This window comes from Mus caroli, unplaced genomic scaffold (genome assembly GCF_978045245.1).
Source record: "Mus caroli unplaced genomic scaffold, Mus_caroli_1 scaffold_7, whole genome shotgun sequence".
Classification (NCBI taxonomy): domain Eukaryota; kingdom Metazoa; phylum Chordata; class Mammalia; order Rodentia; family Muridae; genus Mus; species Mus caroli.
The window spans coordinates 70,847,406-70,873,156 of NW_028227262.1; the positions used below are offsets into that span (position 1 = coordinate 70,847,406).

At 39.0% G+C, this 25,751-nt stretch overlaps 3 protein-coding genes across 3 annotated transcripts in view; 1 reads left to right on the plus strand and 2 right to left on the minus strand.

Moving 5' to 3' along the window:
* Positions 1-921: 921 nt before the first annotated feature.
* On the minus strand, positions 922-3,687 carry LOC110296405 (regenerating islet-derived protein 3-alpha). The gene is made up of 5 exons (XM_029478752.2): positions 3,612-3,687; positions 2,703-2,821; positions 2,380-2,517; positions 1,405-1,531; positions 922-1,163 (listed from the first exon to the last, which is right to left on the minus strand). Exons 1-5 carry the CDS (start codon positions 3,685-3,687, stop codon positions 1,096-1,098), a joined length of 528 nt encoding a protein of 175 aa, XP_029334612.1. The 3' UTR covers positions 922-1,095.
* A 2,577-nt stretch (positions 3,688-6,264) lies between these two features.
* LOC110296406 (pancreatic beta cell growth factor-like) lies at positions 6,265-8,867 on the plus strand. Its single transcript, XM_021165109.2, has 5 exons — positions 6,265-6,340; positions 7,231-7,349; positions 7,525-7,662; positions 8,246-8,372; positions 8,633-8,867. The coding sequence occupies exons 1-5, from the start codon at positions 6,265-6,267 to the stop codon at positions 8,698-8,700; spliced, it is 528 nt and encodes a 175-aa protein (XP_021020768.1). The 3' UTR covers positions 8,701-8,867.
* A 2,447-nt stretch (positions 8,868-11,314) lies between these two features.
* LOC110296910 (regenerating islet-derived protein 3-beta) overlaps positions 11,315-25,751 on the minus strand; it is a 138,565-nt gene continuing 124,128 nt past the window's right edge. The window contains exons 4-8 of the mRNA XM_029478852.2: positions 13,471-13,554; positions 12,833-12,951; positions 12,539-12,676; positions 11,825-11,951; positions 11,315-11,565 (exon numbers count right to left, since the gene is read on the minus strand). Of these exons, the coding sequence (XP_029334712.1) occupies positions 11,498-11,565; positions 11,825-11,951; positions 12,539-12,676; positions 12,833-12,951; positions 13,471-13,549 (531 nt within the window). The 5' untranslated portion in view covers positions 13,550-13,554 and the 3' untranslated portion in view covers positions 11,315-11,497. The remainder of the gene's footprint in view (positions 11,566-11,824; positions 11,952-12,538; positions 12,677-12,832; positions 12,952-13,470; positions 13,555-25,751) is intronic.

A 25,751-nucleotide genomic window follows, 5' to 3' on the forward strand; every position in this document is an offset into this window, starting at 1 on the left:
ATATTATTCTACATTTTGTAATTTCATAAGTTTCAACTACACATTATAAAGAGCCGAACTACTGGATAGATTGGAAACCTAGGTCTATGGGTATTATACAACTTTGTGGGAGTTCAGATGAGTGAGCTTTATTGAGCTCAACTGGTTCCTGTAGCCATGAGAGATAGCCTAGAGGCAGAGCCATAGGAGACCATCCAATACTATGGTCTGTTTTAATGGGACTGATTCAGTGTTAAGTGGAAAATGGGAAAAGGCTGATGACAGAGAAAAGACTCAAGGCAATCACCATCCCTAAAGTCTGTATCTGTGAGTCCTTGCCTGGTGGCTAGGTCCACATCTCTGGCTTGGAGTCTAAAACTACAGAGAGTAGCCTGAATGTGGGGAAGGTGGGCATAGTGATTGAGCCTGTGAGGCTTGATGGAGTCTGAATTAAATGGTTGAGGTTCAACTGATTATAAACACATCTTAACTTCCCGACCACATCCTTGATGATTATGAAGGCCAGCTTAGAGCTAAAGCATGTAGCAGCTTCCTAGAAGTTAGGGCAAAAGAACTGAAATGACATAAGGAGTGGGCCTGAGGGCTCACTCCATGGAAACAAACTAAAGGAATCTCAGCACTGGATTTAACTGGTTTACCCTACTGTTACTGCCCTGAGGAGATGTGGAGGTTAATTTTACCCCCCCCCCCCCCCGTCCAAGCAAAAAGGATGTGAAAGGATAGTATCTTAATCTATCTATAAGAGAACACTCTAGAGTCCATGGTCACCATAGCACACTGGGTGGGACATGTCAAGCTGTAGTGAACATGTAGATTCTTTTCCCAACCACTCTCCAACTCTCAGCCAAGTCTTACCATGAGAGTAAAACACAAAAATAAAACCAAACTATTGTATTTATTATTTATCTGCATGATTGCAAAGCAAGAACTATACTGAAAAGCCTGAAATAAGGGGAAGGAGATGGATGAAAGAAGACAGAAAACCAGAATAAGTCTGATGCACAACTGTAAAGCAAGTACAGCCTTGCCGGGTGAATTCTTGTATTTCATCCCTTGTCATGGGGAGCTTCATAATAAATGCTGGATGCTGCTTGTCTACTGCTTGAACTTGCAGACAAATGGTAATGTCCCATCACAGTGATAGTCTCCCCACTTCAGAAACCCTGGAAAGAGAAAGGAGACACCTTGGCTCTTGCAGCTATTATGGCGAGGTATCTTAGAATCTGTCCTATGCTCAGAGCCTTTCATTCAGCTGCACTCATTCCCTAGATAGAGACATGAAAGTTAGAAGGACACAAATCCATACTGCTTTCCCTAGTTCAGGAGATAGTCATGAGGTCAGACTCTGCGGTAGAGGGAATGTGTGAATATCTTGGGCAAACTGGATCTTCCTCCATTTCTTACCTGAGCTTGCTGTCAGACTCCCACAGTGACCACGGTTGACAGTAGAGGAAGGATCCCCATCCCAGTTAAGGTAATTCAGCACATCAGAGTTACTCCACTCCCATCCACCTCCATTGGGTTGTTGACCCTACACAGTAGAGGGTATGAAACGAGAGAGAGAGAGAGAGAGAGAGAGAGAGAGAGAGAGAGAGAGAGAGAGAGAGAGAGAGAGAGAGAGAGAGAGAGATATTCATGGAATTTAGTCAATTCTACCATGCTGTTCAGGCACCTTTTCACTTAGAAGTTCTGACCTGATGTCTATCTCCTACAGGTTCCTCTTTGCCAATAATCACAGGAACTGGAGTAAGAAGGTCCTTGCTACACAATGAGTAATGATACATTGCAGAATAGCCTCTTGATCTCACAGTATCATCTCAATAAATAACAAAAGTAGAAGGCAGAGAGATGGCTCAGCAGGTAAGAATATGGCCTGCTCCTAAGGATTGGCTCCCAGCACCCACACAGAGGATCATAACCATCTATGACTCCAGTTCTAAGGGATCTGAAGCTCATTTTGGACCACTTCAAGCATCAGGAAAGTACATCATGCACATACATACATTTAGAGAAAACATACAAATAGAATGAATACATCTATTTTTTAAATGAATAAGTGTAAATCTTATCTTAATTTACAATGCTCTCTCAGAAATTTTTGTGAAGGTTCCTTGAAGACAAAAGAAAGAAGTCACTCGTGGACTTTCTTAAATAAAAGAAAAATGTAAAAGCTGACAATAGGCAAACAAATTAAGCTGAATGTGAGGAACCTCTATATAATTCAGCCTTTCACCCCAGTGTTGAGGATATTCCTTACTCTAATGTCACCCAGCTTGAGTGCTAGATCCACCTTACATTATACACAGAGAGAACACACAGAAAATTGTGTTCCGGAGACATTAGCTCCTAGAGATCAAACAGAGAAAAATAGAATCTCACCATTGTTGGATCATGGAGCCCAATCCAGATGTCTTGGTAGTTGTCCACTCTGCCATTCACCAGGGAGGACACAAAGGAAGCCTCACCTCCACTAAGAATAGACACGAGGTGTCCTGAGGGTCTCTTCTGGCAGGCCAGCTACATGAGGGACAGAAGGAGAGAAAGACTGATACTCCAGATGTCCATGAGTAAAAAGGTTACATAAAAGGCAGAACCAATATTGTGACCCCACTTGCTCCCCCCCCCCATGGAACCATGGAAACATGAGCCCTACTCTTCTGTACTATATGCTGGTATCTTCAACCCCACCCTTTGTCACTCACATCTGCTTGAAACCAGGATTTGGGTGTCACAATTAAGGCATAGCAGTGGGAGCGATAAGCCTTGTAACCCATGGGGCAGCTGGTATGTGGAGAGGGCATTTCCTTCTCGGAGTCTTCACCTGGGGTGGAGAGAGATAATGAGAGGGATGGCATGACACGGAGAATGGGAGTTGAATTGGGAGGAAAACTCAAGGGAATGTTTACAAAGGACTTTTTTTTTGGTAGAGTGGGTGGCTACAATTAAGGTGGTGACAGCTTCAATAAGCTTTCCATCTTGTGATCCTGTTGCTTGAATGTTTGCTTCTGCTTCCTTTGTGACAAAGTCTCTCTGCAGGCCTGGATGTCGGTGGAATTTACTGTTCAGATGAAGTTGGCCTTGAACTCAGAGGTATCCTCTTGAAACTCCTCCCTGAATACTGGTTTTCAAGTTATGTATTTAGCTAGGTACTATACTTAGCTAGGTGCCACATTTAAACAACAACTATATATATATATATGCATATATATATATATATATATATATATATATATATATATATATAAAGTGTGGAAAAGCTTCCTTTCATTTTACTCTTTCTACACATTTCACTGTGATACTCCATTCTCCACAAGGTCTACTTGCATGCTTCATTAGTGACTCACATACTTCTTCTCTTCTCTAACATGCACACTATCATAATTGAGACCCTCCTGGCAAATGGAAACCCTCTCACACAGGGACTGATGGAATACCGTGATACTTTTTTCCCACCAGCAACATGGAAGAAGGCAAGAGGATGGATGAAGTGTAGGTGACTTTCGTGTGTGGATGTCCCTCACAATTACCACACAGGACTTCTAAGAACACTCCTTTGCTTCTCATCCCTTATCATTCATGGACAGTTACATACTAGAGCAGAGAAGACTTACCTTGTACCTGAAATACAAACAACAGGCAGGAAAGCAGCATCCTGGAAATACTGTTGAGGACCAGCTGAGGCAGCATCTTGTCTTTGAAAGAAAAACAAACAGGGCACCAGAAAGAGTGTAGTAGAGAGAACAAGCAAATATGGCCATCCCTCCCTTCACTTTTGCCTAGATCTAAAGGGCTACAGTAGTCTCAGCTCCATCACGGCTTTGGATTGGTCTGGAATGAAATGAAGAATCCAATGTTTTCCCTTCCCCAGAAAATGACTGGGGAAGACTTTGCTAATTCTAAGAGCCCTAATTAGTGTTAAGACAGATTCTTCTGTATCTTCACTCTATAGTAAGAGAGATGATCCCTTTACAAGGCTCTCACCATCATTCAGCTCCCACTTACCTCTTTTGTAGAGATCTGAGATGGTTTGTCAGGACAAAGGTGACTACTTTATGATAGGATTTGAAGGAAGGGCGTCAAAGTGAATAAGTGAATGCTTATTTAAGTCTGGGTGCTAGCTAGTGCTTGGCATACATTCAGAAAGCTTCCCAGCAAAACTTGCAGGACACTTCCTGGCAAAGACAGAAACTAACACACATAGGGCTATTTCCTGTTAGCAAACATGTTCTGTCATCAGGTGCCAGTGATGTCTGAAATTCTGCAATGTTGATAGTAAAATGGCAACATTTAAAATATTTTCTCCTTCACAGGCACTATTACTTTGGATACTGACCATATTTCCTATAGATGAATCACTGAAGTTTCTTTGTCTTCTCAATTTTTTAAATGCATGAAAATTGCGACTTACAACACAACTGAGCAGCATTTAGTCTTAGACGTTGTGACCACTGAGTTTCAAATTTAAACCTCACACACAGCTACACAGACTGTGATAAGATGTGCTTAAAGGCAGGTCTTTACTTCAATCATTTATTCCACCGAATCACCAAGTACAAGGCCATTTAGAAAAATAAAGTATTCTGCCAAATGCAAATGCAAATATGCAATTGACACATGTTGATGATACTGACCCGTGTAACATTAAAGAATTACATTTTTTAGCCATCTTTCTTTGCCTCTATGGGTACAAATGTAAGCACAATGAAAACAGCTAATACCATTTAACATATAGAACTTAGGAGGCTGGAGACATAGGTTAACAGGTAATAGCACAGAGTATACTTCCAGCTGATTACTTTGGTACCTACCACACAAATCAGGCAGTTCATAACCATTTATAACCAGCTCCAGATGGTATGATTTCCTGTTTTAGTCTTCTTGATCACCTACAAGAACATGTATGTTCTCTCACAATGATACACATACTCGCATAAACCTACACATAGACACATGCATGGGCATATTTAAAAGAAAAATGCTAGAATCATTTCTGAAAGAAGGCTTTTGGAATCTCTGTGAATATGTGACCATAGCAAGTGGACCGTGGAACTGGAGAAGCTCCGATGGAAGAGTAACCCCTCTATTGCCACAGACCTCTGCTCCGGTGTGACTTTGTTCTGAGCCTCAGGCTCCTCGGACTAGCTAAGTATGCTATTCTGAAATATAACTGAGAGCCGAATAAGCACCAGCAATCTCTCTCTCTCTCTCTCTCTCTCTCTCTCTCTCTCTCTCTCTCTCTCTCTCTCTCTCTCTCTCTCTCTCTCTGTTTATACATGGAGTTAGCTAAGAAGCAAATCTATTCAGTTCCTTAAAATCCTGGCAAAAATGTTGTCTCACTGGTTGCCTTACACTTTATGTACTGCTATTCAAAATGTTGAAGTAGCCATTGAACAGGTAATTTTACTTTGTATTGTAAACTTATTCTACAGCAATCAAAAAATCAAATTTTAACACACAAAATTCAGCACTTTTGATGTACCTAAACTCTTATGAGATAATGTTCTTGTATCTACAGAAGTAATTTCTTCAATACAACTAAAGATGCATTCTTGTTTTTACACAAATAGAGACATTTATATTAAAAATAAAGACTGCAAGTTCTATAAATTGTAATTATTGTTATAAAACTGCATAATTCGGTTGCAGGAGATTGTCTGTGTTTACTTAAGTGTCCCAGAATTTGACACCTGGTAGAGGGTAGCCATTTTCAAACCTAATCAGCATCTGAGGTCAGAGCTAGATTAACAGGAAAGGAACATGTGTGGCAGTTCTCACTCTCTGCCCTGAGTAGTCCTGTATTCTTATGAGAAAATCCCTGTAATCTGTGCCAAGCACTACCCACTACAGAGAGCAGCAGGAGCTGGCACTTATTCACTTGCATGGCCCTACTTCAGATCTCTTTTTAAAAGTGAAATCACCTCTGTGCTGTCAAACCATTGCAGACCTCTGTATAGACAGGTAAGTGGAGCTAATAGACAATGCAAGGCTGACAGGTATTTGTCTCTCACACTGCAGTAGTACGTGGAGAACTCTCTCTGACCTCACAAGGCAAATCTCTAAAACTCAGAAAAACTAGGAACTGAAGGATGAGCATGTCCCTTCCATTTTTCTCCGGGACCAAAGAAAACAGAGGGATCAGACCGAAATTAGATTTTTCCTTGCAGAGCTATATAAATAGTAATGAAAGTGATTGTGGTCTCCTTTTATGTCACTTTTAACCACACTCTCTTCAGGGGCTCACTCCTTTTACCTCACAGATATACCATGATGTCTCACATGACCCTCCATAGCATGTCCTGGATGCTACTGTGTTGCCTGATGTCCCTTTCTTGGGTACAAGGTAAAGTTGTTGTGTGTCTAGCACTGGGTTCCCCATGAATATTGAGAACCAAGGAGAGAGAAGGAATCTGGAGAGTCTCATGTGTTAAGTATGAGGAGAATCCATGCAGAAAAATCTTCCACATCCTTCCTTCCTCTGGATCATTGGAAGAGGGGAGATATACCACAGTGTTTCACTGTTATAGAATGAAAGTTTCCCCCGTGTCATCAGCAAACTCTAACTATCTTGGAAGGTTGAAAAAAAGAAAGCTTACAGGTCAGTAATGAACTCTAAGGAAGGAGACAGAGGACAGAATATAAAGCCCTCCATCTGTTATCCCAGAGAAGGGAGAATAAATGAGTATGAAGACAGGGTAAAATTAAAAAGGCATGCTTCTCCACATTAAAATGTCTTGTTAAATTAAGAACCTAATGTTGGGTATACGATATCTCAGCTAGTGAAGTGCTTGTTAAGCAAGCATGAGAAGCCAAGTTGAATGCCTAGAACCCATGTAAATTAAATTTGACAAGGTGGTAGATGGTCATAATCCAAATTCTGAGGAGGACAGGAGAGGAATTTGTATGGGTATCACTGGATGGCCAATCTAGCAAAATCTATAAACTGGGCAAAGCCAGTGAGAAACCCCCTTTTTAAAAGTCCAATATAAATACAGACCAAGAAATGACCTCTGGCATCATGTCCACATCCTCATGTATAACCCAGCACATATATGCCCTCCCATACACACACGCATAGTCAAAATCAACAACTAGGAAAATACTAAAAGGACACACTCAGTATTACAGTCATAATTTCAAATAAAGTTTCGGAATCATTTTTATATTGACCTCCTTCTCTCCACTCCACTCTCACATTCACTCCATCACTATCTATATCCCCCTTTAAACCAGGTGAACAATCCAAGAAAGAACTGTCTTCTCCACGCATCAGCTGTCCCCAAGAAGCCCAAGCCTATGGCTCCTATTGCTATTTACTGATTCTGAAACCACAGACCTGGGCTAATGCAGAGGTAAGTGCAGACAGACAGAGTTGGGAGCAATAGGATAAAATACTTGTGGGTCGAGAGGGAGTGCTGGGTTTCAATCTCTATGGTCTAGCTGAGTGAGAGGTATACAATCCATCACATATTATTTGCCATTTTCTAGTAAGGTTTCAGTCTCTCTCTCATTCTGTTCTTCACACAGATCCACTGCCAGAAGCATTTCTCAGGACACCTGGCATTTCTGCTCACTTATGGTGAAATTATCTTTGTGTCCTCTCTGGTGAAAAACAGTTTGACCACATTCCCATACATCTGGATTGGACTCCATGATCTGTCACTTGTGGGTTCCTATCTTTGCCTTGATTGTTCCCCTTAGTGCCTTTTGTCCCTGTGGAAGAGTACCTGGAACTCCCCATGAAGAACCAAATGGGTGTTAGATCTTCAGTGCTGGGTAGCATTAGAACAAGGGAAACTCAAGCTGAAGAGCTGAGCTTTATAGATGTCTGAGACTTCACACAAAGTTCATTTCACTGTTGTTGACTTTTCCTGTTATTATTGAGACCTTGGATGAATTTTTCTTCAGCCTCAGAAAGTCTGCACATAAAATTGTCAGGAAATGCTGTCAGAATTACATCTGTAATTTCTTTATAGAATAGATTTTTGTCCACACATATCTGAAGAACTCTCAAATGTAACACTGGTTGAACTTACAAAGATGAGATACATTTCAGTAACCCTAATTTCATCCTATAATTAATGGAGTTTGTAAATAGGATTAAGAAATTCCCAAATATTAATCTACCCTAAAGCAACTGTGTATGATCATAAAAAGTTTCAAGAGAATAGGCAGGAAATCAGGTATTTCAGTGAAGTTTTCATGCAGCGTTAATGAACCTTTGCTGCACACTGCTTCCCACATTCAGGGGAGCTTGCCCAATGAAAATGGATGGAGGTGGAGCAGCTCTGACCCTCTGACCTTCTATAACTGGGAGATACCGCCCTCCGTGTCTGCACACCATGGCTACTGTGCAGCTTTGTCTCAGGCCTCAGGTAAGAAAGAGAAAAGCCTTCTCTAACTAAACCCATTTCTCACAACTATGTTGACCTCCAAGGTATAGCCATAAGCTGGCAAATGCAGTGTAGAATAGTGATCAGTCATTTCTTATGGTTCCTTCTGTGTCTTCTTCCTTTAAAGATGCAAAAATGAAGAGCATGCAGAAGTCTAAGTCCAGAGCAGAGGATTGAGTTGTTCTTTCTTTACAATCACAAATTTACCAGACCCATTCCCTTTACCTCTTGTCTCTCTACAGGTTATCAGAAGTGGAGAGATTATTATTGTGACACAATATTTCCCTATGTCTGCAAATTCAAGGGTTAGGCCAGTTCTGATTTCAACTGCCTGAAAGTATCCTGAAGATCACATAGACAAAGGAGCAAGCATGATGGCTCACCAAGAAAGTCCTTCTCACACCCCCACACCGAATTCCTCATTTCATCTCTGCTGTTCTTCTATAAGTGTATTCTCTGGGGACTGTGGCGTAAGGATTCAGAGAACAATAATAAAATGTAGTCAATACTTTGTGATATTGTGCTCCATTTTTACAATAAGGCATGAAGCCATGCAGAGTAGTTACCAAAGGAACCTCTAGGAAGTGCTAAGAGAGATTCCAGTTCTAACCATTGTTCTATGAAACAGTGTCTAATGGCTCATCTACTGGCCTACTATGATGAACTTGTGGACAGGGCTTTTGGAAGATAATGTGAACAAATGAAGGCATTGCCCTCTCTTTACACTGACTGTCTGTACATGCCATTCATGTTGGGACACATAGAGTTTGATGTTACTTAGGCCATTCGCTGCAAATATCATCTTTGAAGTATTATTTTTAGCAAAATGCAATCTACTTGAACAATCAACCTTTTATAAATTATTGTTTAAATGATTACTTCCATGAAACTACCAAAAGGGTACAGATAAAGAGCTTTGAACTTTCTTAAAACCAGAAAATCTCAATTATTTTAAATGGGAAAAAATGGTGTCATGAGAAAGGTAAAGAAGTGAAGAAAAAAAGATCCTAAGTGTGAGAATGAGTTAATCCTACACTGACTGGGCAAGCAGAGCTCGCAGTCACATGAGGAATTCTACACATCAAGGAGCTACTATAAATATGAAATTCCCTATAGATTCTCTTCCCGTTTTATATTTCACACTCCCAGGGCAGGTATCATAAAATACAGCTTCGTTGAGTGTTCCAAGGTCAGAGATTCATCAAGCAACAGGACAAGGATCAGGTTCTTATCAATCTTTCCCCCATAACCCTGATATTCTTACATTTGGCTCCAATGAGAAGTTAAGTAACACTAATCAGTACTTTAGACCAAGAAAATCAGACTAGCAGACGTTCCATTCTCTTGTTAATGGGACGTTGCATTCTTCCAACATATAATTCCTGGTTGATTTGTGTCTGTCTTTCCCTGGTCAAAATGACTCTGAAGGAGCCACCCTCTATGTCAGTGCAGTGATCTGATCTGATCAGATCTGATCATACCATTCAACTTAGAAGCTCTGAACTCAAGTAAGTTCACCCCTCCTTAAGTTGTCTCCCAGTTCAACATCCTATGAATTTATAGGTGGGACCAAAGATGTTGCCTAGTGCCAGATCAGCCCCATAGTCCACTTATATGATTTCTGAATTTGCTTTTTCCTGGGAAGCTCTGGCTCACAGTGACTGTCCTGTCTCACCTTTAGCCATAGTTCTAGTTAAATTCCTATTCCTGTGATAAAACATCCTGGGGAAAAATGCAGCATGGTGAGAAGAGACTTATTTCAGCTTCTGCTCCTAGCCAGAGTCCACCATTTGGATTTAGACTTAGTAGCAATAGCTCCAGACAGATAGTTGCACCATATGGTTAAGAGCAGAAAGAAATGAAAGTGTGCCTGCTACCTTGTGCTCAGCTAATACCTTCAGGTGTACTTGCTTATAGAATGATGCCAGATGAAATGGGCTGAGTCTTAATATATCAATTAACTATCAAAACAATCTCCCACAGATACTCCCACAGACCTGCCTGAGGTAACTTATTCCTCATAGAGACTCTCTTCACACTTGATTCCACACTGTGGCACATTAACAATATAACTAACCATTAAAGGAAGACTCAGTCCCTCATTTCATTCTTCCTTGATGCTATTTGCTCAGTTCTTGGACACTATTTCCTCCTCAGATTCACTGAAATGAAGTCTCTATTTTTCTAACTGTCATTCTGTCTACTGGTAAATTTCAGTTTCAACAATCAGGACTCATCTTGATTCTGCCTTGTAGACAAGTAGGTGAGTACTGGATGCCTCTAGTTAGCCCTCTTGTATACACTTCTCAGCACAATCATATTTAAAGATCTTACATTATACTGTGGTCCACAACACATCTGAGTTTGATCTTATGATCATGATATTTACCTGAGCTAACAAAAACAATTTATAATATGTTCTGATGGTTGTACATAAAATATTATTTGAAATTTGTTGAAAATAAAGATGTTTCTTTAATAGCTGTGCTTATTTCCATTATTGTAACTGTATTTGAACCACTATGGAGTTCAACAGCTTGTGTTTCTACACCTGTAAGAATACTCTGGAAAAGTATAATCAAAATATGTTGTATGAAAAATAATTCAATTAAAAATTATGCACAGTGCTAGCTTGATGGATCAAAACTTTTGTTTCTTAAGCCAGAAACAGAGTTGATTTGCGCTCAGGGAACTTACTTAAAACTAGGTGGATGTTAGGTGGATTATGCAATCAACAAACTCTTCTTAGTTTACTTTGTAGCAAAAATATGAGAGTCCCATATTTTTATAGCAACAACTGATTTCTGTAAGTTATCCTCTGATCTCCATAAGAATTCTGTTACATTCATACATGCTCACATGCATTCACAGACAATAATAATATTAATAGAATGCAAAAACTCAAAGTGTGATGGAAAGTTTATTTTTATTTTAGAATTGAGCCCAAACTTATACCAGAAGGACTAAAGACAAATATGGAAAGAGCAGATTAAGGCTCTAATATGGGCTGTAGATAGAAAATGCTTTTTCTAGGTGAGTCTTCACATTTTGTCCCTTGTCCATGATGCTCTTCAAGACAAATTTGGGATGTTTGCTCTCTGATAAGTTTAACTGGTAAATTTGCAGACATAGGGCAACTTCACCTCACATGTCATATCTCTCCATTTTAGAAATCCTGGAAAGAAAAGGGGATGAAGTTTTGAACACTCAGAATCTTGGGTAACTTAAAGAAGGAACACCTCAATGTATGGCCTCAATTTCAAAGTCGCTCCCCCATGTTCACCAGTGTTAGAATCTAGGGGAAGGAGACACCCAGGAAGTCAAGAAAGAAGATGAGAGAAAGCAAGTATACATTCAATTTACTAGGTCAGAGGCACCCAGGGATGTGAGAAGAGGGGCATGCATTTAGGCTACACAGCTCTTCTCCTTCTTACCAGAAGCTCTTGACAAGCTGCCACAGAAAGCACGGTCTAAGGCAGTAGATGGGTTCCTCTCCCAGTTAAAGTAATTCATCACATCATTGTTACTCCATTCCCATCCGCCGCCATTGGGTTCTGCACCCTAGTGAGGAGGTAAGTAGATGAAAGGAAGGGTCCAAAGCTCTGCATGTGTGCAACTGTGAATGAAACCCTTCATTCCCTCCCAGCCTCCCAGAACTTGCGAGATCATATGCAGTTTTCAAGAGCACACCAATAGAAATTATTCTTGTCTTCATGTCTATTTATAAACACAGAAACTCCTGATGGAATTAGTATCCCCTGAAATGTATTCAATAATATAAATAGTGCTAAATCAGCAATTTCCTTTAAAATGAAAGGAAGGTGGTTATTCTATTAAGAGAAGATGGAAATTGGCTCTTTTTTTCTGTGCCTCTTGTCTGGTTGCGTGCTTGCTCCCTGAAACTAAATGAGAATGATTCCAAATCCTCACATAGACCTCTGTAAAAGTCAATAATTAACACATAAACTTAATCTGAAGTCTAAGACACTTATAGAGCTCAGCTTGACAACTGCTCCTGATGGTTTCACTGGTCCCGATATCATGCGGGGTCTGATCTCTATCTTTCCAGGTTCACTTTGTGGAGGCATAGATAATGTATTTCCAAATGATAAGAGCATTGAGAGGAAACAGAGAAGAAGTTACCATACCAGAGTGGGGTCATGGAGCCCAATCCAAGTGTATTGGTAGCTGCTTCCTGTTCTCTTCACCATGGAGGACAAGAATGAAGCCTCAGCGCTATTGAGCACAGATACGAGGTGTCCTTCAGGCCTCTTTTGGCAAGCCATCTATGTGAGAATCAAAATGAAAAGGAGATTTAGACTTCACTGGAAGACATAGGTAAGCAAGAGGAGAGGTTATCTTTAAAGTCAGCTATTCTTAGGGAGGATGGAACCTAACATTCCCCTGTGTTCCTTGTGTACCTTCTCCTTCCCAGCACTTACTTCTGCATCAAACCAGGTCTGTGGTATCTGAAACAAGGCATAGCAGTAGGAGCCATAAGCCTGGGAGCCCTTGGGGCAACTAATGCGTGCGGAGGGTATATTCTTGAGGGAGTCTTCACCTGGGGTGGAGTGAGATAAATAGAGCGATGGGGTGAGATGAATAGTGAGATTTCGATGAAAGGATAAAATAGGAATATTTTTGTAGATTATCTTTTGGAAGAAAATCAATATCAAGCTTTCTAATAGTCTTTGAAAAAAATTGTGATGAACAGACATAGTAAATGGGATAGCATCACCTTTCTCTTCTTTTCTACACATTAGTCCATTACTCTTCCAACACTGGGCAGAGAGGCTTAAATACACCTGTCCATCTTTCCTCTTCTATACAGTTCATTATTAACCATCCTATTTTCCCCTTTAATCTTCGAAGAATAAATTATAAAATTCTGACAGCATGAGAAATCTTGTCTTTCCACAGAGATGACCCATCTGATATCTTCTATAACTAATGGCCTGAAGAAAGGCTGGAAGGCTGCAGGCAGTTTACCTGTGTGAATTTTTCCTCCTAATTACAACATGAAACTTTCCTATCTTGAAACACTTTCAAGGGATCATTGCTACATGCAGAGAGGTCTTACCTTGAACCTGAGATAAGAGCATCAGGCAGGAGAGCATCATCCAGGACACGACGGAGATGTGTGCTGTTGGAGGCAGCATCTTGTCTGTGAGGGAGGAATAGCCAGAATAACTCTAGGTTGTGTGGTTAGTGAGGACATTCAGAGAGAACCATCCCTCCCCTTCTTTGATTAACTCTCAAGAGAAAATTATATCATTCTGTCTTTCTCCTGTGATACAGGAATTAAGTGGAAATTGATGTTTTTTCCTCTCCCTGAGAACTTCCTAAATACCTCAAGTAACAAAGCTCTGTGTTGTCTGAGGACACAGACACCTGTCCTGTGTGTGAGAGAAGAACCCATGCCTACCTCTCAGCATCTTTCAGCTCACCCTTACCTGTCTTCCAGAGACCTGGATGGTGTGTCAGGACAGAGATGACTGTGTTTTTATAACAGAATTTGAGGGAGGGACATCATAGTAAATAACTGGAACACTGATCCAGTTAAGGATGGTGGGCAGCATTTGGCACTGACTCAAAGAGTTTCCAAGAAAGAACAGGCTACTCTTCTGATAAGAACTAAGAATTGTCATAAACATTACCTCTTTCCCGTTAGCAGACCTGCTTTACCTCAGGTGTGAGTGAAGTTTGAACCATCCACACCCTCTTCCAGACACTCTGTTCTGGGAAGCATAAGCAGACAATGGCAACATTGGGGCACAAATTATGATATGAAATAGTTTGTAAAGTATTATTACCCATCAGTTAAGGAAGATAAAACTATTTAATTAAGAAAAATGAATATGAGTGTACTTAGAATCAATTTGGAAAAACCTCACTTGTATAGAGATTTCTTAATATTTGTCTGGAAATCTAAAAATTAGTAAGAACTGAGCAGATTAAAAAGTGTAGGTGTAAGTTAATTGATTAAAAGTGATAAATCCTTTTTATTGGGGAATTGAGTCCATTGATATTAAGAGATATTAAGGAAAAGTAATTGTTGCTTCCTATTATTTTTGCTTTTAGAGTTGGCATTCTGTTTTTGTGGCTGTCTTCTTTTTGGTTTGTTGAGGGATTACTTTCTTGCTTTTTCTAGGGCGTGGTTTTCATCCTTGTATTGTTTGTTTGTTTTTCTGTTATTATCCTTTGAAGGGCTGGATTCGTGGAAAGATAATGTGTGAATTTGGTTTTGTCATGGAATACTTTGGTTTCTCCATTTATGTTAATTGAAAGTTTGGCTGGATATAGTATCCTGGGCTGGCATTTGTGTTCTCTTAGTGTCTGTATAAGATCAAAACCTCAAGTGACAGCACATGCTGGCAAGGATGTAGAAAAGGGGAAGACTACTGGTTTGCTGGTAGGGGTGCAAACCTGTACAATCACTTTGGAAATCAATTTGGCAAAAAATTAAGAATAGTTCTACCCTAAGACCCATCTATGCCACTCCTGGGCATAGACCTCAAAGAAACCTCACCATACCACAAGGACACATGGTCAACTACATTCATAGCAGCTTTAATTGTAATAGCCAGAAACTGGAAACAACCTCAATGTCCCTCACTAAAGAATGCATAAAGAAAATGTGGTATATTTTCTACACACTTTTACAAAATGGAATACTATTAAGCTATCAAAAAGAAAGACATCACAAAATTTGTAGGCACGTGGATGGAAGTTGAGATTATCAACCTGAGTTAGGTAACACAGACCAGAAAGACATGCATAGTGTGTACACACTTATTTGTGGACATTAGACATAAAGTTCAGGATAATCATGCTATAATCCACAGACTCAAAGAAATTGAGTAATAAGGAGGGCCGAAGAGAAGATGCTTGAATGTCGCACAGAACAGGAAACAAAATAGTCATTGGAGGTTGTTGGAGGGAAGGATCTAGTTGGGAGTTGAGGTAAGAAGGTGAACGGGGATTGGGATTAGGTGTGTGGAGAGGGGGAGCAGAGAGGGCTGGGAGAAAGAATACAAATTGGGGCAGGGGCATCTCTGGAACTAGCTCGAGACCTGGGAAGATAAGGAGATTCCTAGGAGTATATGGGGTTAACCCTCGCTGAGAAACATACTAGTTGGGTGTATGGAAACTGAAGTGGCCACCTCCTATAGCCAGGGGGGACTGCAAGTGGAGGGAGGGAACATCAACCCATCCACAAAATGTTCAACTCAAAACTTGTCCTGCCTTCCATATGTGCAGGGATAAACATGGAGCAGAGTTTGAGGAAACGTCCAAAAAATAACTGGCCCAAAGGAACTTATTCCATGGGAAATTCACATCCTAGGACAAATTGATACTCAAGGTGTTCTTGCTTTCTGAGGAGAAATGAAGGACTCATGAGGTAATGTATTAGTAAGGGTAGGGCTAGGAGAAGGGGAGGGCTGTTGTCAAGACGTAAATTGACTAAATAAATTATTAATTAAACTAAAATGAACATAGTATGTTGTGAAGGTGTACTACAAGGTCCAGAATTGACCCTAGCTGTACAATGTAACAGTGACTGTAAAACCATGAAAGGGACTCTCTCCACAAATAACCTGAAATTCTCACAAATTTTATAATTTAAAATTATTCCAATGTATAATTTTAAAAGATTTTTGGCAAACAATGGATATATAATATTATAGGGACGTTGGAATGTATACAGTACAGTCAAATAGGAAAAATACTGGGTAGATGAGAAAAGTGAATATGTATATACATACATGGATATTTCATTTGTTACTTTAAATATACAAAACCAAATTTTGGAGATTTTAAAGCTACCAATAAATATTAAAATCAAAATGAAACAAATGATTCTAACTTTATATGAAGTTCATAAAATATTTATTTAACAACTTCAAAACACAGATTTGAGTGAAAGTTTAGCACAAAAATAAAAATAAATGATCCATTGGATGAAGCACAGGGTCCCCAATGAAGGAGTTAGAGAAAGTAGCCAAGGAGCTGAAGGGTTTTGCAGCCCCATAGGAGGGACAACAATATGAACTAACCAGTACCCACAGAGCTCCCTAAACAAAGCATAATGGTGTTAGCCATAGGCCTGGGGATCACTGGTGCAGCTGATGTATGGAGAAGGCAATTCCTTCTCAGAGTTCACCTAGGGTGATGGGAGAAAAGTATAGGAATGGTCTAAAGGAAAGTGGACATTTGTTGGAGATGTAAATTTAGAAAACATTTATGGGTTTTGTATTTTGGGATTGTGTCTCAAATCTTGACCATATCTTATTATTTCTCTCTCAGGTATTCTTATTCATTAAATAGGCTTACTACATAAGAAAGTCTTTTTATTTTACATTTCCCTCTTCTACCTCATTCTAGAGATAAACGTTGTTGCTACACTGGCATTCCTGTTTCACCTTTTCACATTGGGTCACATCAAACTACCTACGGATTACATGAGAAGTTTCTGGTGAAGGGCCACTATGCTTCTTCCCATTGATAGTGGACCTAGAAGAAGGTTGGATGATAGACTTGCAGGGAGTTTTCCTGCATGGATCATTTCTTATCATTACCATAAGAGCATCTTATGAATGTTCCCCTGCTTTGAGCATTCTTAAGGAGACCGGTGATGCCAATGGAGAAACCTAATTTTGCCCCTGACATAGAAGTATAATTCAGAAAAGCAGCACTGAAAAACATGCTGGGATGCATAGGATTCAGTATCATAGCTGTAAGGAAGCAAGCGAAGACACTAAAAGGAATGTGATCATAAAGAAGATATTCAAACTTCTCACTACCTCTTGCCTACTGCCTGTGTTTAATTTACTTCTTCTTACTCTCCAGCTCATTTTAATTTTTCTTGTATTCTTAGAGTATTTACATTCTCTGCTTCCACTGAGAAATCCTAATTAGCAATTATTGTTACAGAACTATCATGTTCGAGATAGAAAGTAGTAGTTTGAGAACTAATGGGGACTATTCCTGTTTTCTGATAAAGATACCACTTGAATCCTCTACCACAGATGTTAGACCCTCTTCTAGGACTTTCAGATTTCCTTATCTCCCTTGAATCTGTCAATTGTAACTATTGGTAGTGCCATAAAATAGATATTGTGATTTCATAAGAGTATGTAAGGAAAGGGCACTTATGTGCATGACAGGGATGCATTTGATAAGGTCATGGGTAGGGTTTGTCATTGCTTCCAGAAAATTTATATGACCCTTGGGTTTGACTTGTTAAGAATACTTCCTCTTTCCAGTGAGCATGTCAGCTTTTCCAAGTTCAGGAAGAATGTTTTTCCTTAGCACCTTCCTTATTGTTTATCTGTCCGTGACATCAATTCTTATACTAGATATTCAAAACTCATATAAAAATAAATTGTTTCTAGATTATCTCAGGAGCATAATTAATTTAATATGATTATAGCCCTGTAATATTTTTATGTAGATTCTGTGTCATAAGTATAGTTGAGCAAATAAATTAGAATTAGTACCAACATTTAAGGTTATTAAGAAACTAAGGTTTTGAGCAGGCCTGATGAGCCAAGCATGCTTTCTGAGTCAAGTATGCTGTCTCTGTTGAATAATGGAATAATGGCAAAATGACCAGAAAAGAGGCAGCCAGAGAACTTAACACTTAAGGGGGATAAATGAAATGATGTAGATGGAGAGAGTAATGAATAGAGACCAAAGAAATCTAACAAAAGGCTTCATTCCTTAAAAAGCTCTCTTGCAAAGTGGTCATTTGTCTAGGATTTAAATTACCACCTCAATTTCATTGGTAACATAGGAACATATAGCTGTCCTTAAATGGGGAGGGTCATGTGTTTAACTTGGTTTATTTTGGTTTGGTTTGGTTATACTGGGATGTCTACAAAATTTGACCCTCATACTGTTATTGCTAATGCAATTTGTGAATAAAGGTAGACATCTGTAGTGATGTTTAAATTTAAGCTCATTATTTATGGACTCAAGTCTGGAAAGTCCATGCAACCTCTTCAAGTCATTTAATCATAAGTATAGACATCATATTCTTTTCCTAAAAAGATAAATACATTCTTATTAATCATTTTATTCAGTTACATTTCAAATGATACCGCCCTTCCCAGTTTTCCCTCTGCAACACCCCCATCCCATTTCATCTCTCCTTTGCCTCTATGAGGTTGCTCCTCCACCCACTTACCCACTCCTGCCTCACCACTCTAGCATTACCCTACACTAGGGAACAAGCCTACACAAGATCAAGGGCCTCCTGTCCCATTGGTGCCAGATAAAGCCATCCTTTGCTACATATGTAGTTGGAGCCATGGATCCCTCCATGTATACTCTTTGGTTGGTGCTTTAGTCCCTGGGAGCTCTGGGTGGGAGCTCCAGTTAGATGATACTGTTCTTCCTATGGGGTTACAATTGCCCTCAGCTTCTTGAGTCCTTCCACTAGCTCTTCCATTGGGGTCCTCAGGCTCAGTCCAATGGTTGGCTGTGACTGCATCTGTAATATTCAGATGCTGGCAGAGCCTCTCAGGGAACAGTCAGACAAGGCTCCTATCAGCAAGTGCTTTTTGGCATTAGTAATAGTATCAGTGTTTAGTGTCTGTGGATGGGATGGATCCCTAGGTGGGGTGATCTCTGGATGGCCTTTCCTTCAGTTTCTGTTCATTTTTTGTTCCTGTCTTTCTTTGGTATAGGAACATTTCTTTCTTCAAATTTTTGAGATGGGTGGATGGCCCCATTTCTCAACCAGGAGCCATGCCTATCTACTGGAGGTAGTCTTTACAGGTTCTCTCTCCCCTTTCTTGCTTATTTCAGCTTATATCATAATCATTGGGTCCTGGGAGATTCTTCCTTATCTGGGATCTAGGATTTACTAGTGGCTACCCCCAGATCCCTATGTCCCACTACCACATATTTCTGTTAAATTTCATGACCCTCTGTACTTATCTTCTGATTCTTTCCATACCTGAACATGCCCTCCTGTATTTTCGTTCCCCTCCTTCATGAAATTCACAGGCAAATGGATGGAACTAGAAAATATCCTACGTAAGGTAACCCAGACAAAAAAGAAGACACAAGGTTTGTCCTAACTGATAAGTAGATATTAGCCTAAGTACTCAAAACACTCATGGTATAAATCAAAAATTATATAAACCTAAAGAAGAAGAAAAAAAACCTACATAGAAGGGGTAACAAAATAATCACAGGAGGTAGAGAGAGGGAGGGATCTGGATAGATGATTTAAAAAAATAATAAAACATGCAGAACTATATAAGTAAACAGGCAATACAGTCAGAAACTTTGCAGGAATTTAGTAGAGAAATTTTAAATTTTAAAATAGTAGATTTCGCCCCTGAGTTTGATTATTTCCTGCCCTCTACTCCTCTTGGGTGAATTTGCTTCCTTTTGTTCTAGAGCTTTTAGGTGTGTTGTCAAGCTGCTAATGTGTGCTGTCTCTAGTTTCTTTTTGGAGGCATTCAGAGCTAAGAGTTTTCCTCTTAGAAATGCTTTCATTGCGTCCCATAAGCTTGGGTATGTTGTGGCTTCATTTTCATTGAACTCTAAAAATTCCTTAATTTCTTTCTTTATTCCTTCCTTGACCAAGGTATCATTGAGAAGTGTGTTGTTCAGTTTCCACGTGAATGTTGGCTTTCTATTATTTATTTTATTATTGAAGATCAGCCTTAGTCCATGGTGATCTGATAGGATGCATGGGACAATTTCAATATTTTTGTATCTGTTGAGGCCTGTTTTGTGACCAATTATGTGGTCAATTTTGGAGAAGGTAACATGAGGTGCTGAGAAGAAGGTATATCCTTTTGTTTTAGGATAGAATGTTCTGTAGATATCTGCCAGATCCATTTGATTCATAACTTCTGTTAGTTTCACTGTGTCCCTGTTTAGTTTCTGTTTCCATGATCTGTCCATTGGTGAAAGTGGTGTGTTGAAGTCTCCCACTATTATTGTTTGAGGTGCAATGTGTGCTTTGAGCTTTACTAAAATTTTTTTTTTTAATGAATGTGGCTGCCTTTGTATTTGGAGCATAGATATTCAGAATTGATAGTTCCTCTTGGAGGATTTTAACTTTGATGAGTATGAAGTGCCCCTCCCTGTCTTTTTTGATGACTTTGGGTTGGAAGTCAATCTTATCAGATATTAGAATGGCTACTCCAACTTGTTTCTTCATACCACTTGCTTGGAAAATTGTTTTCCAGCCTTTCATTCTGAGGTAGTGTCTATCTTTTTCTCTGAGATGAGTTTCCTGTAAGCAGCAAAATGTTGGGTCTTTTTTGTGTAGCCAGTTTGTTAGTCTATGTCTTTTTATTGGGGAGTTGAGTCCATTGATATTAAGAGATATTAGGGAAAAGTAGTTGTTCCTTCCTGTTATTTTTGTTGTTAAAGTTGGCATTCTGTTCTTGTGGCTGTCTTCTTTTAGGTTTGTTGAGGGATTACCTTCTTGTTTTTTCTAGGGCGTGGTTCCCTTCCTTGTATTTTTTTTTTCTGTTATTATCCTTTAAAGGGCTGGCTTCCTGGAAAGATAATGTGTGAATTTGGTTTTGTCATGGAATACTTTGGTTTCTCCATCTATGTTAATTGAGAGTTTGGCTGGGTATAGTAGCCTGGGCTGGAATTTGTGTTCTTTTAGTGTCTGTATAACATCTGTCCAGGATCTTCTGGTTTTCATAGTCTCTGGTGAAAAATCTGGTGTAATTCTGATAGGCTTGCCTTTATATGTTACTTGGCCTTTTTCTCTTACTGCTTTTGGTATTCTATCTTTATTTAGTATGGTACTGGTATAGTGACAGACAAGTAGACCAATGGAATAGAATTGAAGACCCAGAAATGAAGCCACACACCTATGGTCACTTGATCTTCGACAAGGGAGCTAAAACCATCCAGTGGAAGAAAGACAGCATTTTCAACAAATGGTGCTGGCACAACTGGTTGTTATCATGTAGAAGAATGCGAATTGATCCATTCCTATCTCCTTGTACTAAGGTCAAATCTAAGTGGATCAAGGAACTTCACATAAAACCAGACACTGAAACTTATAGAGGAGAAAGTGGGGAAAATCCTTGAAGATATGGGCACAGGGGAAAAATTCTTGAATAGAACAGCAATGGCTTGTGCTGTAAGATCGAGAATTGACAAGTGGGACCTCATGAAACTGCAAAGATTCTGCAAGGCAAAAGACATCATCAATAAGACAAAAAGAACACCAACAGATTGGAAAAGGATCTTTACCTATCCTAAATCAGATAAGGGACTAATATCCAATATATATAAAGAACTCAAGAAGGTGGACTCCAGAAAATCAAATAACCCCATTAAAAAATGGGGCTCAGAACTGAACAAAGAATTCTCACCTGAGGAAGACCAAATGGCAGAGAAGCACCTGAAAAAATGTTCAACATCCTTAATCATCAGGGAAATGCAAATCAAAACAACCCTGAGATTCCACCTCACACCAGTCCGAATGGTTAAGATCAAAAATTCAGGTGACAGCAGATGCTGGCTAGGATGTGGAGAAAGAGGAACACTCCTCCATTGTTGGTGGGATTGCAAGCTTGTACAACCACTCTGGAAATCAGTCTGGCGGTTCCTCAGAAAATTGGACATAGTACTACCGGAGGATTGAGCAATACCTCTCCTGGGCATATATTCAGAAGATGTCCCAACCGGTAAGAAGGACACATGCTCCACTATGTTCATAGCAGCCTTATTTATAATAGCCAGAAGCTGGAAAGAACCCAGATGCCCCTCAACAGAGGAATGGATACAGAAAATATGGTACATTTACACAATGGAGTACTACTCAGCTATTAAAAAGAATGAATTTATGAAATTGATAGCCAAATGGATGGAACTGGAGGGCATCATCTTGAGTGAGGTAACACAATCACAAAGGAACTCACACAATATGTATTCACTGATAAGTGGATATTAGCCCAAAACTTAGGATAACCAAGATATAAGATACAATTTGCTAAACGCTTGAAACTCAAGAAGAATGAAGACCAAAGTGTGGACACTGTGCCCCTTCTTAGAAGTGGGAACAAAAAACCCATGGAAGGAGTTACAGAGACAAAGTTTAGAGCTGTGATGAAAGGATGGACCATCTAGAGACTGCCATATCCAGGGATCCATCCCATAATCAGCTTCCAAACGCTGACACCATTGTATACACTAGCAAGATTTTGCTGAAAGGACCCAGATATAGCTCTCTCTTGTGAAAATATGCCGGGGCCAAACAAACACAGAAGTGGATGCTCACTGTCAGCTATTGGATGGATCACAGGGCTCCCAATGGAGAGGCTAGAGAAAGTACCCAAGGAGCTAAAGGGATCTGCAACCCTATAGTTGGAACAACAAGATGAACTAACCAGTACCCCAGAGCTCTTGTCTCTAGCTGCATATGTATTGAAAGATGGCCTAGTTGGCCATCACTGGAAAGGAAGGCCCATTGGACTTGCAAACTTTATATGCCCCAATACAGGGGAATGCCAGTGCCAAAAAAATGGGAATGGGTGGGTAGGGAAGTTGGGGGGGGGCGTATGGGGGATTTTTGGTATAGAATTGGAAATGTAATTGAGGAAAATACGTAATAAAAAAATAAAATAAAATAGTAAAAGATAAACTTTGGGAGTTAATCTACAGGGAGTTCAGAAATGGTGGTAGATATGATCATTTCATTGTAGATATGCATTAAATTCTCAGAGAATAAAAAGAATTACAGGTTAGAGTGTGGGTGCAGAAGTTAAGAGCATAAGCAGATCTTGTAAAGGTTCAGAGTTCATTTCCCAGAATCCAAGTTAGACAGTTCAAAATTGACAAAAACAAGCACTCCAAGAGATCCTTCTCAATTTTAGACTTCACACAACCTCTCTCTCTCTCTCTCTCTCTCTCTCTCTCTCTCTCTCACACACACACACACACACACACACACACAAAAACACACACACACACACACACACACACACACACACACACACAAAACTAAAAATAAGAAAAAAATTAAGAAATTTTTTCACATAGGATTCTTCAGATAATTATATATTAAAATAATTGTTTTGGGAACAAATAAATATTAGCAAATGAATCACGAATGGAACACATCACAAACTAAAAATGTTCACTGAGGAAAGACACAATTTAAGATTAAAAGAACCAGCCGGGCATGGAGGCTCATGCCTTTAATCCCAGTACTCGGGAGCCAGAGGCAGGCGGATTTCTGAGTTCGAGGCTAGCCTGGTCTACAGAGTGAGTTCCAGGAAAGACAGGGCTGCACAGAGAAACCTTGTCTCAAAAAACACCAAAACCAAAACCAAAACCAAAACCAAAACCTGAAAGACTACTATGTTAAGAGCTTGCCTAGCAAGGTGCTTGCCTTATAGTCATGAAGATCTGAGTCTATCACCAGAACCCACATTTAAAAACAAAAGCTAGACTGAGGATGTTCTCTTTTAAGCCCTGTGATGGGAAGGAGGAGGCAGAGTCTGGTTGTATCTCTGAGATTCTATATTCAGACAGCATACCTTGTAAACAGTACAATGGAAACTGATTGTTTTTCTTAGTCCTTCAGGACTAGCCTAGCATGAGTGAGTCTCTATCTAATTCAGAAAAACAAGGCTGATGATGGAGTTACACTTAAGAAAAAAACCCAAAGACTATTCAATGACCACTGCATACATGTGCATACAGGTACACACAAAACTAAACAGACGTATACATGAACCAATAACCAGAAAGACTTGAAAGAATATGAAAACATCTAATAAGGAAACTGAGTTTCATCAATAAGATGTCTTCTGGAAATAAACTGAGCAACTACGAATATGTGCCAACATTTAGCTATGAAAAATTTTAAATTTTCTCTATTGTGATTAATTTGTGGATATGTAAGTTGTGCAATTGTGCTACTCAGTGTATAAAAGCACTGGCTAGTTTGCCTATTGACATGAATTGCATTTCAATAACTGACCACCCTATACAACATTGTCCTCCAACTTAGACACACACACAATATTTTCATTTCCTTAATATATATATATATATGTATATATATATTGCTAATATTTATTTGTTCCAAAACAATTATTTTAATATATAATTAGCTGAATAATCCTATGTAAAAGAATTTCTTAATTTTTTCTTATTTTTAGTTGTATGTGTGTGTGTGTGTGTGTGAGAGAGAGAGAGAGAGAGAAAGAGAGAGAGAGAGAGAGAAAGAGAGAGAGAGAGAGAGAGAGGTTGTGTGAAGTCTAAAAATGAGAAGGATCTCAAATATATATATATTTGAATATATGAGATATATAAGGATATATGGATATATAGAGAGACAATTTTTTGTACTATGGATGTTTATAATTAAAATACTATTTAATACTTATTTTCAAATATCTTGCACTTAAGAGACTTAAGGTAAAAAGGATATATTTGGCTTTCAAACAGTTCAAGACAAAAGAGACAGAGTTGGGCTGAGAATAGAGAAACAAAACAAATAGCCTAAAATTTAAAAATTAGTAATCCAAAAAGTAGGCATGACAGCATTTATACTTGTTTTTTACTTTACTATATGTTTAAAATGTTTCTAAGAAAATATTCTAATTTACTCTACAAGCTCGTACTCAATGATAACAAATAGAGCTTTCCTATGATAAATATCATATTTATCACTATGATAATTAAAAAATTACATGAGTAACATTTAACATATTGAATCATTTAATAATTTAAATATATAAAAAAATGTATAAATATACACAAAACAATATGCACAGTTGATACTTCCCCTGACATTTATGCTCACGCCCCTCTGTGAGAGCTCATTAATCTTAGTCATAATTAGTCTCAAAAATATAACCACACTTAAAGAAAACCTCCATTAAATTTTGTCTTTAATTGAAGTTATACAATACTTGTAATAAAACTTTGGGGTATAATGTCTCTAACTGCAGTGTAGCACCTTGGTTTCACTGCTGACTAGCTAGACATGAAAAGTTGTTCAATTTCTATGGTTACTGAATTGGCCTTGGGATATTTACAGTTCATTTCTTGGCAAGATAGGAATCTTTGTTCTTGCAATAACCAAAACTAGGTTTTAATGTCTCCTCTGTCAAAAGTTAAGTTATCCCTTTTGTACATTTTATCTGTCTTTTCTCCTGTGTCATATAATATGTGGATAGCTTCATGTTACTACATTTAAAATATGAGTGGGAAATGATCCCTTTATCAAGAGCCCAGTATTCTTGTTCCAAGCATGGCATATGTGGAAAGTTACTGGAAGATGTTGTATAAGGCCTCACGTCAAAAATAGCCTTGAGCTGGTTTTTATTGAACCTGGGCCAATAAAATCACCCTGCT

Bases quoted from the DNA above. Each gene is read 5' to 3' on its own strand.
- LOC110296405 (XM_029478752.2), bottom strand. From the start codon at position 3,687: ATGCTGCCTCAGCTGGTCCTCAACAGTATTTCCAGGATGCTGCTTTCC. The intron at 2,518-2,702 runs GTGAGTGACAAA...TCCCTCATGTAG, and splicing joins AATCCTGGTTTCAAGCAGAT to CTGGCCTGCCAGAAGAGACC. The intron at 1,532-2,379 runs GTGAGATTCTAT...TCTACTGTGTAG, and splicing joins GGCTCCATGATCCAACAATG to GGTCAACAACCCAATGGAGG.
- LOC110296406 (XM_021165109.2), top strand. From the start codon at position 6,265: ATGATGTCTCACATGACCCTCCATAGCATGTCCTGGATGCTACTGTGT. The intron at 7,350-7,524 runs GTAAGTGCAGAC...TTCTTCACACAG, and splicing joins AGACCTGGGCTAATGCAGAG to ATCCACTGCCAGAAGCATTT. The intron at 7,663-8,245 runs GTGGGTTCCTAT...TCCCACATTCAG, and splicing joins GACTCCATGATCTGTCACTT to GGGAGCTTGCCCAATGAAAA.